We start from the raw sequence: 15,980 nt of genomic DNA on the forward strand, positions 1-15,980 counted from the left end.
AAAACAATGCGGATAACGCTTTTGAGAATTTAAACATTCTAAAACTGATAGTCTCTTCTGTTTGAAGCTGTTGTGTTGTACTATTTTTAGCCTCAGTAGATGCTTTCTGATGTATCTTATATTTAGGAATTAATGACTATTATTATCTAGTGCAAAAAGCTGTATTAGGATGTATTCTGTTCCTGTGAGCAGTAGCGAATACTGCCAAGAAAGATTTCTTTTTGGAGCCTCAGACATCCCAATATGAGTGAGGAGGAAACACTGTGTGCCATTTGTGCCGGAGTGGATGTGGTATATTGAAGCCCTGAATGAGGACATTGGTATATACTTTTTGTAAAAATCACAGGGAATACTTTAACAGGAAATAGTAAGCAAACAGTGTATGCAATTCGTTGTATGTCTAACAGTTAGAAATTTGAGCTAATCACTGCAAGCTCCCTTTCCAGCCAGTATAAGGTGAGATAAACCATGTCCTAGGAGGATTTTTTCTCTGTTGGCTGCGGAAGAGCTGAGGGCAGCACGGGCAGGCCTGAAGGTGCCAGAGTGAATGGTGTTGATCCTCCCTCGGTGTGTTACCCTGCTTCAGTGCCATCACAGCTTTCCTACAGGTGCCAGTAGCCTCAAGATTTGAGTGTAAACATCCTTGTTTAGTATTTAAAAATAGCATGGGGAATGGCGGGATAAAATTGCATTTCTAACCTGCTTATATATTCTGTTTAAATATTCTGGCTCTATTTTGATAAACCCTATATGATTTTAAGTTTGACATATGGAATAGTTTAAAATAATTTGTTAGACCTGTTTCTGCTCAGCAAAATGATTTTCAGCCTATGTCAATACTCTGGCTGGTTTGTTGTAGCTGGATAGTGGGAGTGGGGAAGGGAAGAGCTGTACCCGGTGAGGGATTTCTCTCTTGGGAGCATGAAGCACCCCTAAGAGTCTTAACACTTTGGTGGGTGCAGCATGCTCTGCTGGTCAGGCTGGTCTGTGGATGCTCTCGGTAGTACAAGGCAGTTGTGCTGCAATTGAGAATTTTTCTCCCAGTCTGTGAGAATTGAAAAGTTGTAACTTATAGAGAATAAGAGCACCTGGGATGGATGTGTTCCAAGAGCCACAGCTGCATGTGTTGAGAGCAGAAACATGGGCTGGTATAGTATGGTCAGAAACTTTATCTATTAGATTTTCCACAGGAAATGATCATGATGAGCAGCTCTCAACCTGCTTGCAAATGGCATGCCATGTAACAGCTGCAGACTGACTATCTGTGCCACAGAATCGCAGCAGTTTTTTCCGCCAAGAAAAACAGCACACAAATACCCCGAGTCTAAGTAGAAAAATGTTATTTTCTTGAAAAATTCACACTGTTATGGAAAGTCTGTTCATCTACTAGTATTGAGAAAGATATCCAAGGGTTTTTGTTACAAAGGTTTTCAGGGGCAAAAAGCCAGATGATGCGTTTTGCTTAAGGTTCACTCCCTCTCACAAAAGGAAGGAAACTCGTTTGTCTTACAACCAAATCCATGGCATGCAGTAGCCAGCTCGCCCCTTGCTGTGTCCCAGGAAAGCTGCACCCCCTGCCCCAGGGGATTATCTCCAGCCCATCCTGGAGCAAGGAGCTGGACAAAAGGGACCTGTGGGAGCCCAAAGGACCAGACCAGGGGAGGATGGAGCTACCAGGGCGCTGCTGCTCGGTATCACACACTCCTCAGCTTCCCTTCCCCCACAGCCTGCAGGAGCCCAGTAAATGCTGCCGTGCGTGGTACATTGTGGCCCTGCGGTCACAGACTCCCATACCCATGGGAGGCTGTTTCACTGCTGGGTTTGTCCCTGAAGACCAGTGTTGAAGCATCCTTGAACTGGGTGTCACTTCTGTGCTTAAGGAATGTTCACAGGTCTTTGGATTATTTGGCATTTATCACACACTTTCAGTTATACGTCCGTTTGCTTTGTCTCTATGTAGGATAGGAAGTACAGGTAATTTCATCATGAAACTGCTTTTTCCCTTTATGCTTGCCTTGTTGGCTTTATTTTTATTGTTTCTAGTTCTGCAACACAGCTTTTCATGAAATTTGGAGGCATCTGTGGTGTTCTGCTGTTCTGAGTCTGCAGTTTCACAAGATGAAGGAGCCAGTACAACTGCTTATTGCTGCTGAGGGGAAGTTCTGCTTGTAGCTCAAGTGTGCACCAAGCATGGTGCTCACTGCACCCCTCTGTGAGCTGGGCCTAGTTAGTGTCCCAGCAAAATAACTCTACAGTTTTTGTGCTGGATGAACAGATTAAGCTTCCATGGAGAGCCAGAGGGTGCCTGAGCTGACACGGGATCAGGGGGCTGTGCCCCGGTGGCAGGGAAGAAGCCGCAGCTCCGAGCTGCTGCCTTATCCTCAGAGAGCAGCTGGGGGGTGGATGTGCTGGCCGGGATGCGGTGGGTTGGCCCTGGCGGGGGGCCAGGTGCCCACCGAAGCTGCTCTGTCACTGCCCTCCTCAGCTGGGTGGAGGAGAGAAAATGCCACCAAAAAGGCTCCTGGGTGGAGATAAGGACGGGGAGATCACTTAGCAGTTACCGTCACGGGCAAAACACACTCAACTTGGGGCAATGAGTTTAGTTTGTTACCAATCAAGTCAGAGTAGGGCAATGAGGAATAAACCCAAATCTTAAAAAACACCTTATGCATAACTCCCCTCCGGATTCCTCTCCCTCCCCGAGCGGCACAGGGCGATGGGGCTGCGGTCAGTCCCTCACACGCTGTCCCTGCTGCTGCTCCTCACACCCTGCCCTGCCCCAGCGGGGGTCCCCCCCCGGGCTGCGGGGGGATCTGCTCCCCGGGGGCTCCCCGGGCTGGGGGCACAGCCTGCCTCGCCGGGGGCTTCATCACGGCTCCGGGGAACCCCTGCTCCGGCGCCTGGAGCCCCCCCTGCGCTGCCCTGGGTGCCTGCAGGGCTGCTGCTCTCACACGGCCTCGCTGCTCTCTCCCGCTGGTGCAGGTTTGTTCATTTGTTGCCCCCCCCTCACCCTGCTGTCCCAGAGGTGCTGCCACCGTCGCTGGTGGGCTCGGCCATCGGTGGGCCTGGCTGGGAGCCGGCTGCGTGGGCTCCGTGGGGCACGGGGGAGCTCATGGCAGCTTCGCTCCGCGGCCGCCCCGGCAGCGGCCCAGTCACCAAAACCTCGCCACGCAAAACGGGGACAGTTTGATGTGTGGTTAGAGCTGCAGATCTCCCTCTTGGGATCTCTTGTGTGAAATACCAAGGAGTGCACAGCTCGTTCCTGTTAAGAGTCAGTTTGCCTTGGTTAGGAAGGTTGAACCCAGGGGTTATGATGTCCAAGGATGTTAATTTAAGAGTTCATAGTGCTAATGATTGGCCTTTGTTTGTCCTGGCAGTCATGTGAGCAACGCAGAAGTCAGCGATCAGAAACCTGAATCTTCAAGCATTGGTTCAAACCTTCCCATGTCCGGTGAGAGTAAGTATCTTCTGTATCTTCTGGAGTTGTTCTGCTCCCACTGTCCTTCCTCTTTTCTTCCACTGGTCTTGTTACTTTGCTTCATCACGCACAAGTTTTGTCTCCTCCTTGTAATCCTTAGCCTGTCCTCACTATCAGTTGTAAAGTGAAAGTTTGCTGTGGTGTTTACAAAGTGTTAATGCCTGATGGTAAGCAAATATCTCCCAACAAATATTTTTGTGTCACTGCCTGCCAACTTGCTACTGGGTACTGCTTTGTCTTACCCGCCTTATACATGATTTTTCTTGAGGGTTGAGTTGAGCAATAATAACGCTTATTGTAAGAGATGTTATTTTTATAAATCATTATCTCTACATAGCTGGTTGGGTCTTTTGTAATAATATGCCATACACTTAGTGTTAGACTCTAAACTCTTATTGAATGTCTGCAGAAATTCCTTATGAAAAAAACTGAGAGGAAACTGAGGCAGATTCCATAAAGAGATGACGTAGTAAGTGAGAGGTGGAATGTATCCTTTCTTCTGGAAAAAGAGGACTGGAGGTTATTACAAAAGTAGGATTCCTGTGTAAAATACCTTGCAGGTTAGTTTGCACAGGCAACCTTAACTCTTAACATTTGCATTCTGATACTTAAATAATCTCATCTTAGTGTAAACTGAGCATAAGCTGCTGAGAAATATAAGCAATCAACCACATGCTCAACCTTCTGAATGCTCCATGAATCACCTCCCTCTGGGCCTCAGTGTTTGCCTTTACTCATGGTGTGAAACCCATGTACCACAAAGATACAACAGGAAACAAACTGGGAACTTTTGGACCTACAGGCTTTCATTCAACGCTTGTCAGATATTCTCACATTTGTCCTGCAAAAAACATCCTCCTTTTGTGTTTGTTTTTTTTTAAAGAATGTCAGTATTCAGCTGAATAGAAATGTAGTAATGGTATTTCTAGAATTCTTATTTTTTAATCAGCATACAGAGAATACCGAGAATTAGGTAAAGGTGTAAAAAAAACCCAAACAACCCTCACAATATTACTGCATGCACCTTCTGGAATTTGTAAATGGCTTATCCAGTTAGGCAGCAGATTTTGCAGGCTTAAACTTTTGGTAACTCCTGCAACAAACAACTGAGTGACTCTGTCTTACCACTTTCAGAGTGCAATTTCTATGGATTTATTCAAGCAGAAAAATGTAAACATCCCATTAGATGTAACTGCTGAATTTCTTTAGCGGCCATCTGAATTTGAACTGTGAGCCTTGTGCACTGCAGCTTAGCCTGTTATCGCTCAATGCGTGGGATTAAGTTTGTTGAGCTGGGAGCTGCTCCTTGGTGAAGGATGGATTGCTTGAGCCATGCTCTGAGTAGAGTATGTAGAAAAGGGATGTGGAAGAGGAGAGCTTGGCAAAACAAACATCTGCTTTTGGGTCTGCTCCAGGACACAGAAGAGAATTGTTAAGCTTGGTACAGATGAAGACCCTTTGGCCCATGCAAGGTTTTGGCCAGGACTGAAATCAAAGTTTTATCGTGACAGTTGCAAGAGGTGGTGGTACCAACTGGTAAAGAGAAAGAGCACTGTTACAAAAGGGAGAAAGAGTATTGGCTGAATTGTCCACCTGCTGTGAGCTGCCAAGAAAAACATGTCTGTGTGCTGGTTTAACAGCGCATTTTTGGAGAATTTGCCTTGAAACAGATATTGAAGGCACTAAAAAACCTTTGTAAATCCTGTGTTGTGATTAAAATGTACTTTGCATGCTGATGTTTAATTGTCATTATTTGCTGGGTTTTGAAATCTCCCATGTAATTATACAAACTTTTTTTTCCAGTTATGACATGCACTGATTATATCCCAAGGTCATCAACTGATTATACCTCACAAATGTATTCTGCAAAGTAAGTCAAACAATTGTAACTGAATTCTGTAATTCTTACTTCTTTCTGAAGTAATCTTTTTGCATCTATATGAATTTCTGTAATGCTGTAAATCACATTTTTGTATCTGCTGGCAACAGATACTCATTGCTGCGGACACTGAAAGTCATAGGAGGCACCCTTTGGCTTCAGCGGCTGTTTTATGATCAGAAGGATAAATGACCCCCTTCAAGTAATGAACAACACAATAGTCTTGTTGAATAATGCCCATACTATTTGAGGAATAAACAAACTGGACATAAATTAATATAAGGGGAAGATAGGATTTTCTTGTCATTCACCATGGCTGGGGATCTTAGTAGTTCTTCCCATTGCAGCACAGTAGGCCTTCATCCCCTGTGACTGCTTTTGTATTGTCTGTCTGTGTGTCCCAGCAGTGCTGACACATAACTGCTGTATTGCATCAGCTTTAGGGTTTGGTGTGGTGAGGCATGGGAAGTGAAACTAATTGCTTGTGCCTGTTGGAACAGGGAGTTGGTTGTACCCCTCCCAGTTCTGGGATAAGTACTGGTGCTGTGGCATCACAGAGGAGTTTTCCCTGGTGTCACTGCAAGAAACAGGCAATGTGTATAAAACCAAGAGCCTGAGGTATTGGGAAACACCCACGGTTTATTACACTGAGGGCACATGTCAGTGTGTGTTGTTTCTTCTTTCTAAAGTATTTTTTTTATGTGTCTTCTGGTTTAGAGACTGAAAGATGTATAGTGTAAACGGTTCTTTTTTACTCTTGTTCTTTCTTTTATCAAGGCCATATGCACATATCCTTTCTGTACCTGTATCGGAAACAATGAGCCCTTACCCTGGTCAGACTCAGTACCAAGCACTACAGCAGTCTCAGCCCTACACCATCTACCCCCAGACCACGCAAACTTATGGACTACCTCCTTTCGGTAAGAAGTAACTTTTCAAAGATTTCTCAGGGCCTGCTGTTATTGTTTTATGTTGTCATTAAAAAGCCAATGTTAAGCTTAACCAGGTGTGTCGGAGGGAAGAATTTGTAGGAGAGCACGTGCCCAACTTAAATTCCAGATCAGTACTGATCTCTATATGGGACTTTATATTATAATACATTATTTCTTAGAAAGCTGTTTTCCTGGCCATCAATTTGGATGTCTCCCCGTGAAGCTTGCCAGATGGTTCTTAGTTTGCGATCATAATTCTGATTATGGTATAGCTGTGTTTGTGCAGTTTTCCTTTGTCAGTGAAATCACACAAGACCCTGTACATGTCTGCTGAAGGTATTTTTCCTTTCCTTTTTGCTGCCCAGGATTAAATGTTTTTTGTTATTTCATCTTTCAGCAAATGTAGATTTCATGCTACAATGTCTCCCAAGTTTACTAGGCAAGTAAGTTTGCTGAAGTTGCACAAATACTTGAGCCCCCTGTTAGCCACGCCAGTTTTTGCAGATGCTTGAAGGGTCCAAGTCCTGTTGTAGCTGAGCAGCTAAAGCTGGATGAGGGGGTTGGAGACATTCACCCTGTGCTCCCTTTGTAGTGCCTGGAGGGAGAGACACCCCTCCGGGGTGTTGGTCTGGTTTAGAAGATAACGTCCATCTCTCTCCATGACATGTGAAGGGAGTTTAGGATGAGGAGTGCAGACAGAAGAAAAGCTAACTTCTGTCTGGGTTAGCTGGTGGAAAATGCTGCCTGGTCTTTTGATTTACGCTGCATATTAAAGCGTCAGGCACTGGGGGGCAAAAAATGTGATTGACTATCCCCCTGCATGTATGAAATTTTATAACTGATTATTAAAATTTAACATTTTAACTTCTCTTTTCATTTTTGATGTTGTCCAGCTTGGTTTCATACGTAAATATCATATAATGTTGCCAGCTCTCAAAAATGTGTGGTGGCAGAGGCTGTTTTGTCCCTTAGCACCTGGCTCTGATGCGAGGGGAGAGCATCACGCTTCCACGCAGGTACCTGGGAGAGACCCCGTGTGCTGCCAGCGAGTGTGAGACCACCACGCGGGGTCTGTCACAGGGGCTTGTGGTCACACGGCGTAGCTAAATGATAGAGCCTTGTGCAGGTTTATCTGTACTGCTAAAATATTACTGTTTTGAAGTGTAAAAGGATGATTTTTTCCTTAGCTGAAGAGCGAGATGTCTTTGATTAAAACCAGCAACATTTGTGGGTTTTGATAGCTGCTGACACAGCAAGGACTTTTATAGAAATTACAAAACAATTGATTTGTTGTGCCATTTTTGAAAGATGGTGTAGAAAAGATAAGACAACTAAGCTCCGTTTTATTACACATAAGTTACATTACTAGTACTGTTTAAAATAATATGGCACAAAGTGTAGAACAAATTTACATTTCTTTCTTTCTTTCTTCTTTTTTTTTTTTTTTTTGTAACACCTGGGATTCATGAAAAGGAGTTTCCTTGTGGATGAGGGATCCTTAGGAAAAAAATGATAGCTTTTCAGTAACTTGGATGTAAGGGTTTGAGCAAACAGTATCTCCCAGATCTCATTTCCCCTGTGTTAATGCTGAGGTACATTGTTCTGACTGCTCAGTTGAGCACCACGAAGTGGGAGCTGTGCAGGGTGTAAGTGTTGGGCTGTTTTAGTATTTGCTGTTGCTGCGTTTCTAGCTCAGCCCCTGCCAGTAAGGCTCGACTGCCGTTTCAGAGAATTCTGAAAACATCCAAACTTCCCCACCACCTGGGCTTCTAGGCGAGGACCTACTTGGCTCTGTGTTAGATATCCTGGTGAGGCAAAGGTCGGGCTGTTGTTTTTGCTGAGCTCCCTTCATTCCTCCAGGAGAGGTTTTCCCTGGAAGGTTGGACCAGTGCAGACAAGTCTGATGCTGTGTCCACACTCAGGTCTTCAGCTGCCAGGGCAGTTTGTCTGCTGTCTTTCTGAACGCTCTGTCCCTTGGCTTTTTGTCTGGCTGTAGTGGTGGTGGTTGTCACAGCAGTCTGTTACCTACAACCTGTGCCTGACCCCATGTTATGGTTGCTGGAACATACTTCTCTTCCCTGGGTGCCTGCACTTTGCTTTCAGTGCCTTCTTGCACTGGTTTTTGCTATATCTGAACAGTGGCCGGTGGTTTCCTTTACTTCATTTTTTTAGTGTTTATTGGTAGTTTGTTGTGGATGGTGCACCGAGGCTGCCTTGTTCGTAGGTATTTTACTGTGTCATGTGCTTGGTTTTTTTTAAAGGCAGATACCTCTAAATACGTGCGGTGCTTCCTTGAAGTGTTAGGCCAAGATTTTTAAAAAGGAGTTTTAGACTTCTAAAATTTTTTTGGGGGAGGGAGGATGTAGGGGTTTGTGTTAGTATTTTGTGTGTGTGATGTTTTCTTGGTTAGTGGTGGTGGCTGTGTTTTGGGGGGAGTGTTTGGGTTTTTTTAATCCAGAGGTTCTGGAATTTGGGGGTGCCTAGCTGCTTCAGTGTAGTACCCTGAATTTAACAGTAGGAATTCTTCTGAAGACCTAGCAAAGAGGTCAGCATTTTCTGTTAACTTCATAGGAACTCTTCTCTGTTAAATGTCTTCTGAAATGTGTTCACTTACTGAAATGTCTTGATATGGATTTTGAGGTCTGTTATTAAATACCTGAAGTTTTAGTCTGAATTTAAGTGTTTGGAAGGTGTTAAAAGTCATATTTCTAGTAATGGAAATCATACTGGAGTGGTACCTGCTTGATCATACTGAGAAGATGGACCTTGCATGGCGTGGTGGACAGGTGGAGGGTAGAGGGCTGAACATGCAAGTGCAGAGGAAATTCTACAAATTGTTTCTGATCACAAAAATCTCCATTAAGCAGGTAAGGATGTGCCCAGCTTGCTCAGATGTTTTACCAGCATCAAAGGGCCTGTTCCAGAGGTTTTGTGACCTTCTACTGCTTACTTGGTTTTATGCCGAAAAGAAGGCATCGTGGATTATGTAAACTGGAACAAAGCAGATGTATTTTTAATAGGAAATTCAAGCAAGCTGAGAAACACAAGCATAGTTTTAAGATCACTCAGGTCAGGATGCTGTTTTCAGAGAAGAGATGACCTATGCTCTTGCCAATTTGTCACCTCTCCTTGTGCTGTAATACTTTTTTGATGGTACTTAGTTCTGCTTGGGACATACTTGTGGTCTGGAGAGATTTTATTAGAGAAGCAGTAGAGTAGTGACATACAAGCTGCATACGTGTGGCTGTAAGTTGGCATGAGAAACACTGGGAATGTGATGGTTTGCAGTAACTCAAGAAAAACCTACAAGTGATGGGCTGTCCTGTGTGGGGCCAGACATGTCCTGTGACTTTCTTCTGGCCCAGCTGCAGTGCTGTTGTTGGACAGGGGGAGTTCTTGTTCCCCCTCACCCAGCTTCCTCTCTGTCATCCTTGAGGCTGTGCTAGCTTATAAATGTCGTGCAGAATGAGAGGGAAGGACAAGGCCCAGAGTGTGCCTTCCTGTATGGAAGATAGAACGTGTCTGTACTGAGAGGTGACAAAGAAACAGTCATGGAAAGCAGGGGCTGAAAGATGCCTTAACATGTGACCTGAGTCAGCTCCCGCACTGACGTGTGTGTTAGACCTGGGGTTACACTCCTTAAGTGATAATTATCCTACAGCATTCAGAGTTGGTTTGTGCATCATTGTTAGGGTTGTTAGGCACTTCTGTGTGCTCTGTGACCATCTCACTATGTTGCTGTCTGCTCCTTGTCCATCTATCTTGTGCTGTAAGGAACTGTCGGTTACTCTGCCCTCTAGAAAAGTACTCACCTATTTGAAGATTGTGGCACACCCTTTCCAGACTAAACAAATACAGCTACTCCCAATCTCCTTAGAGGATCTGTTTCCAATAAATTTTGTTCTGGAGTTCCTACAATATATCTACAGTCTTTCTTAAATCAGTCTTTCCCTTTTGTTTGCCAGTTATCACAGTTCTAGAGGCTTGGAACAGTAATGAAGTCGCAACCTGAGAGTCAAAGAATCAAAACCCTGGTGTGGCTGTACAGATAGGTGAATGACTTGACTCACAGGTGACAGTTTGAGATCAGATACGTAAATATATCAAAGAGACATTGCATAATTTAATTCTGACAGAGCTACAACATGGAGCAAGCTCTTGGAGTTGCTGCTCCTGTCCAGCTCTATAGTCTCCTGTGTCTTCTGGGTAAGAGACCTGGAGCTCAGAGCCTGTGGCTCGTCCTGCTGGGGTGGGCGAAAGGCTGCAGGTGGCTCGCACAGATTTAGTGCTCCTTTTTGTGGGGGGTTAAGGAGGAGGGTGGACTTTCTACTGCCCCTGAACTTTGTGTCTAGCTCCAAACATCCTTTCTCCCTCTGCTTTGCACACCTCCTGCTTGTTTTTAAGTAGATCCTCTCAACTGATTCCTGCTTTCTAACCAGGGCCAGGGAGAAATGCGTTTGACTTTGGCTGTAGGTCTGGAAATACAAAAGCCTGCAGAGCCCTGAAGAATCGGGCCTGAGCCGAGCTACTTCAGTCGGATGCTGTGCGCTAGCCTAGACCTTAACACGGCACCTGAGCTGAAACCATGCTGCCCCTGTGTGCCTTGTACAGATGAATTACAGTCACTTGGCTGTCTCTGTGCTCTGCCCAGTGTTGTTACAAATGCCTTCCAGAATGACAGAAAATCTAAAGAAACATTTAGATTTCTTTTTTCCACTGTTTTTGTTTTTTTTTTTGTAGCTCCATATTCGCAGTTGTAAGTCTTTGAAAATTACTGACTTGCAGCTTGTTTTAAGACAGTCAACCCAAAGCCCACTGAAGTAGTGGAAGCCTTGACCTTGACCTTAATAGATATCAACTTCAGCCTCACTATGTAATAATTGAGGTTATTTGCAGTGCTGTGCAACTCAGCCCAAACATCAAAGGGATTAGCAGTTCCTTTGTACCGACGTGGCAGTGAATCTTACTGTGACACTAGCAGATTTTTAGTTGAAAGCTTTGGAAATTGGTCTTGTTGGTGCTTTTAATTTTCTCTTTTTCAGCCAGTTTTGTCAGCAGCTCTAATCCATGCACAGCCTGACAGCACTTACTATTGCAGAAATTAAAATTTTCCATGTCTGATTTGTAACTTGCTTTTGTGACAAGCAAAGATCTTAATCTGAGGTAGCAGCATGCTGTTTGGTCCCAGCATATTTGTTTGTAACTGGTCCAATTTATCCAATTCAGGTGCACTGTGGCCAGGTATGAAACCTGAAAGTGGTTTAATTCAGACTCCATCTACAAGTCAGCACAGTGTTCTTACCTGCACTACAGGGTTAACCACAAGCCAGCCCAGCCCAGCACATTATTCTTATTCCATTGAAGGTAACTTGGCATGGTTTTTATCTGCATCTCTCTCCACCTAATTGAGTCCAGATACCACAGGTAGAGAGGCTTGCACGTTTGTTCTTGGTTTGTGCATGCTTCTTTATGCTTTGCCTCTTCTCTCTTTGTGCGTGTGTTTGTGTTTGGTTTTGTATTTGCTACGTACCTCTGTATGCACCAGGCTGGCTTGGTGGTGCCACGCTGATGGACTTAACAGGGTGAAGAGCAAACGGGAAGGGAAGAGGAGACTAAATGTTGTGTTCTTGCATGCCTTTACTGGGAATGCTCTTGCAGCTCAAGCTCTTTGTTGGTGGTCTTTATCTTGATGTCAGGAAATACACTGTCTGACACTGGAGTTTTTTAAACATATTTTTTTTAATTACTTCTGAAGGTAGATGGCTCTTCTATATCATACACCCCAGGTTGGTAGATCCGCTAGAAAGTGAATTTCTCAGTGTAAAACTACCCTGCAAATATCACAACTGCTGGAAGTGCCACATCTAAGAAGCCAGGTGCTGAATTTCACCAGATTCCAAAGCAATTTTTAGGAGTAAATGTGCCATTTAGCTGAATAATGGAATATTGATCCATAGGCAAATATGTGCAAATTGATATATATATATAGATATATATAGAGATATATATATATTTATTTTTAGGCAGGATTTTTGCCATTTATGTTTGGGTAATAAATTGTGAAAAATTGTCTCTTTCTCTGTAGGTTTTAAAAAACATTTCAGGAATTCTTAACCTATTTCTTGTGTCATATTTTCATAGAATAATTCAGGGATTTTGGGAGATCTTTAGTTCAGCCTCCTGCTCAAAGAAGAGTTAACACAATTCAGAACCAGGTTGCTTAGGGCTTTATCCAGTTGGGTCTCAAAAATCTCCAAGGATGGAGATTTTGCCAGTTCCAGAGCCTGACTGTCATCATGGTGAAACCTTTTTTCTTTTGTCAGCTCGGAGTATCCCCTCTTCCCCGAGAGAGCAAAGCAGCCAAGTGAAACATAAAATGCATTAATTGCCGTTTCTTCCCATCACATAAAGGAGGTTGAAACATCTTTGAAAAAGACTGAAGCCAAGCCGAATGGGATGAATAAGGCAGGAGAGGTAGGGATGTAAGATCTGAGGATGAGGTCTGGAAGTGGGGGAGAAAGAGAGAAGAGAAAAAGAGTCATGGCAACTTCAAAGCCGTACTTGTTTGCTGATCTTTTAAACCCGAGACCATGAAGTGGTCCCCTCTGGCACATCCATGCCAAACATTTTTGTGTGGTTTTGGCCCATTCACAGGTGAAAGGAACTGACCCACAGTGCAGGAAGAAATGGTTAATCTGTGTAGTGGGAGCCGTTTGTAAAAATCTGATGTATAACTTTGACTAGATAAAGGATAATTAAAAAAATGTTGGAAGGAGACCAGAGTTAAGATAAACAATGAAGTTCACGTGAGGGCATCTGTGTTTTTACCAGAATCCCAGCACTTGGAATCTTTTTTCTATGATTTCTTACCTTCTGTTATCTATCTCAGTGGAGAAGCAGCCTCTTCAGAGCACTGCAGGTGAGAATCACTTTCTGTTTGCTCTCCATGATAATCTTGAGAGAGGTGATAGAATAATCTGTTTTATAGACAGTTTATCTCCTCCAGCTTCACGGCAGGTTTGTTCTGTGTTAGTGAGGACCTTTTCTGGAGAGCTGCTCTTCAGAGTGCCCTAGGAAGTGACGTTTTCTTCAGGTAATAACAGCCTTGATTGTTTCCGTAACATGTATTGTTGGAAGAAGTTTTAGTTGGAAAACTAGCCCTGGCCCCTGTTCTCCAGCAGTTGCTTATGAGGACTATCTGTCATGGGTACCTTATTCTCACAATTGTGCTTCTAGTAGCTGTGTAGCTACAGTAGGTACTTGAATATCTTCATTACCATTGTTGCTGTTCAGTACAGCCTTTTTTCCCTTTTCTGTGTTCTCCCCCCAAATTCTCTCCTATCTGATTTTGAACACGGCTGCTCCGATCTATGAGGGGCTTCCCAGGGGCTAATTACTGACCTTCGTTTCTGCTTCCGCAGAGATGTCACCCTTCACATTTCTCACCTCTTGTAAATACTGTGTATTTCTGCACCTCTTTGAAGATACATTTCTTTCAGGTTTCATCTTTTTTGAGGCATATTTTGGATCCATTCCTCTTTCCAGGAGCTTTCACCAGGTAGTATCTGTGCTACATTGATGGAGAGTTCATGGTGGGGTCTGTTGCCCTGGGGTAGAAAGACTGAAGCCTTCAGAAGCTTGACTTTTTCAGTCTTGGGGTGAATTCTGCATGGGTGTTACTTGCAGAAAGTGAGGGCTTTTCTCAGAGTGATGGTGAAGCAGGCGATACTGTGGGTTTCTCCAGGTCTTTTCATAAGCATCGAAAAGTGCTTTTTGGTTTTATTTGTGTGCAGAGACAGAAGGTTTAGCAAAAATAGTATTTCTGCTGGCACCTGGTTTAGTACATCCTGATTTTGTTCATGCCAATTTCATTATTTGTTTTCACTAATCTTTGAGGGTCCCAAAACCTGGTGTGGAGTAATGCTTAATGGAGTAGCCCTGGGGCTGTAAAACCACAAAATCTGCTAAATGACTGGTGTTCCCAGACAGTGCTCTAGCAGCCTCTTCTGTGTTTTGGAGGAACGGAATGCAGTAACATGGAGGCTATTAAACATCTTAAAAATCACACTAACAACCACATGTCTCTTAAGAATTTGTCCTACAAGCTGTTGACAAATTATTTCAGAAAGTCTCATCCAAGAAACAGTTGTAGTCTCACAGGGATATGGGGAGATATGTTCGCTTTCTCCATTAGGAAGCACCCTTCTTATACTATTTGAAATATTTTTACTGTTTCCTTAATTTTTTTAATCTAGTTAGACTAAATATGCTAAGTCCAACGCAGAGAGAATTTTTTTATCAGGGCTATTTAAACACATTTATTTCCTAACACATTTTACTGATGTGTTCTGATTAATTTTCAACTACTACTTGATTGAACATCAGAATATGATTGTTGTCTTCTCAAAACTCTTAGTAAAGATGTGAAGCCATTGTAATTATACTCCAGTTGCTTAGCAGGCATGGAGGGAAAAGGTTTCTGAAACATTTTGATAGTACTGTTTTTAAAGATACGCTAGCTCTCCTTCCCTGTAATCCCAGATGAAACGTAATTGGTTTGAAAATATGCTCCAGCTCTTTTTTTGGCTGTTACAAGCAGACTGGTACTGGAAGCACAAATGTTTGCACATAAGCCTAGTAAGTACTTTTCTCACAACCTGGATTTGTCTTGTCTTTTGTGATTTTTTTAGAAGCATTTAATGCAGTAATTCTTAATTTTACAGCATCAACTACCAATGCCAGTCCAGTCTCTACATCCTCAACTGTTGTCAATATTTCCACATCAGCAGTAGCCAGCATCTCACAGGTAAAACTTCCTTGCTATATTTATGTGCAGCATCTCCTTCACCTTTGTTTAACATGTTACTCAAAACTAACAAAGGCAGGGCAAATATTTGCATCGCTTCAAATGGAGCACAATGGGTACTAGAGTTATAGGGCTTGGTATGGAACTCCAGGTCAGCAAAATTACTCTTTCTGTCTCTTTAACCATAAAGCTTTTCCCTTTGGCCTTTGCAACAAACTCACTTCGTATATTCAAAGCAGTTTCCTTGTCTGCCGATTGTGTGGAAGGTGGATCTCTAAACAGGGTACTGAGATCTCTGCAAGAGAGACAGTGGAGAAGAAAACTGTTTTGAGAACCAAACCTACAGGGAGGATTATAGGTGGATGTTATTTCAATGCCTTTGTTCTCCCTCAGCAAGGAAAGGAAAATAGGTTGAACACAAAACAAACTAAAACCCCACAACAGTACAGTAGGAGATGCATTCTGATGGTGCTAGAATAGAACAAAGGAAAAAATCCCTGCAGCTAGCATAGAGCCCTTCCTCCTGACTGTGACCTGCTGCAGGTAATACATAGCACTGTCAGTGTTAACTGCCATTCTGAGTATTTAGATATGCAAAGGAGCCCTTCAATGTCACAACTCTGCAGAAAGAGAATATAGGAAGTGTGGAAAATGCAATGGATGCACAAAAATTCTTGTATGCTTGTGCTGTTGGTTTTTAAGTTTCTTTCATTAACATAAAATTGCTTGGAGCTGTAAGGGGAAAAAAAAAGATTTTTCTTTCGGTAGTGCAGACCAGGGTGCCTGGTTCACAAGTCCACTGCTCTTTGAGGGAACCAAGGAGTGCACTGTGTGCTAGAAGAGTGTGACATGACATTTGGGATGGCTGCTTTCTTTACTATCTGT

The 15,980-nt window shown here is 43.4% G+C and overlaps 1 protein-coding gene across 13 annotated transcripts in view; it reads left to right on the top strand.

Annotated features, from left to right (window-relative positions):
• The window catches only part of EYA3 (EYA transcriptional coactivator and phosphatase 3), a 59,355-nt gene that overhangs the window by 26,415 nt on the left and 16,960 nt on the right, over positions 1–15,980 (top strand). For 6 of the 13 annotated variants that reach the window (XM_037378718.1, XM_037378722.1, XM_037378719.1 and 3 more), the window contains 5 exons: positions 3,378–3,457; positions 5,282–5,348; positions 6,135–6,277; positions 11,516–11,653; positions 15,013–15,095. In XM_037378718.1, coding sequence (XP_037234615.1) covers positions 3,378–3,457; positions 5,282–5,348; positions 6,135–6,277; positions 11,516–11,653; positions 15,013–15,095 — 511 coding nt within the window. Of the gene's footprint in view, positions 1–2,417; positions 2,983–3,377; positions 3,458–5,281; positions 5,349–6,134; positions 6,278–11,515; positions 11,654–15,012; positions 15,096–15,980 lie in introns of those variants that run through there. The other 7 variants (XM_037378727.1, XM_037378723.1, XM_037378726.1 and 4 more) reach the window with 5 other exon arrangements.

This window comes from Falco rusticolus, chromosome 3 (genome assembly GCF_015220075.1).
Source record: "Falco rusticolus isolate bFalRus1 chromosome 3, bFalRus1.pri, whole genome shotgun sequence".
Classification (NCBI taxonomy): domain Eukaryota; kingdom Metazoa; phylum Chordata; class Aves; order Falconiformes; family Falconidae; genus Falco; species Falco rusticolus.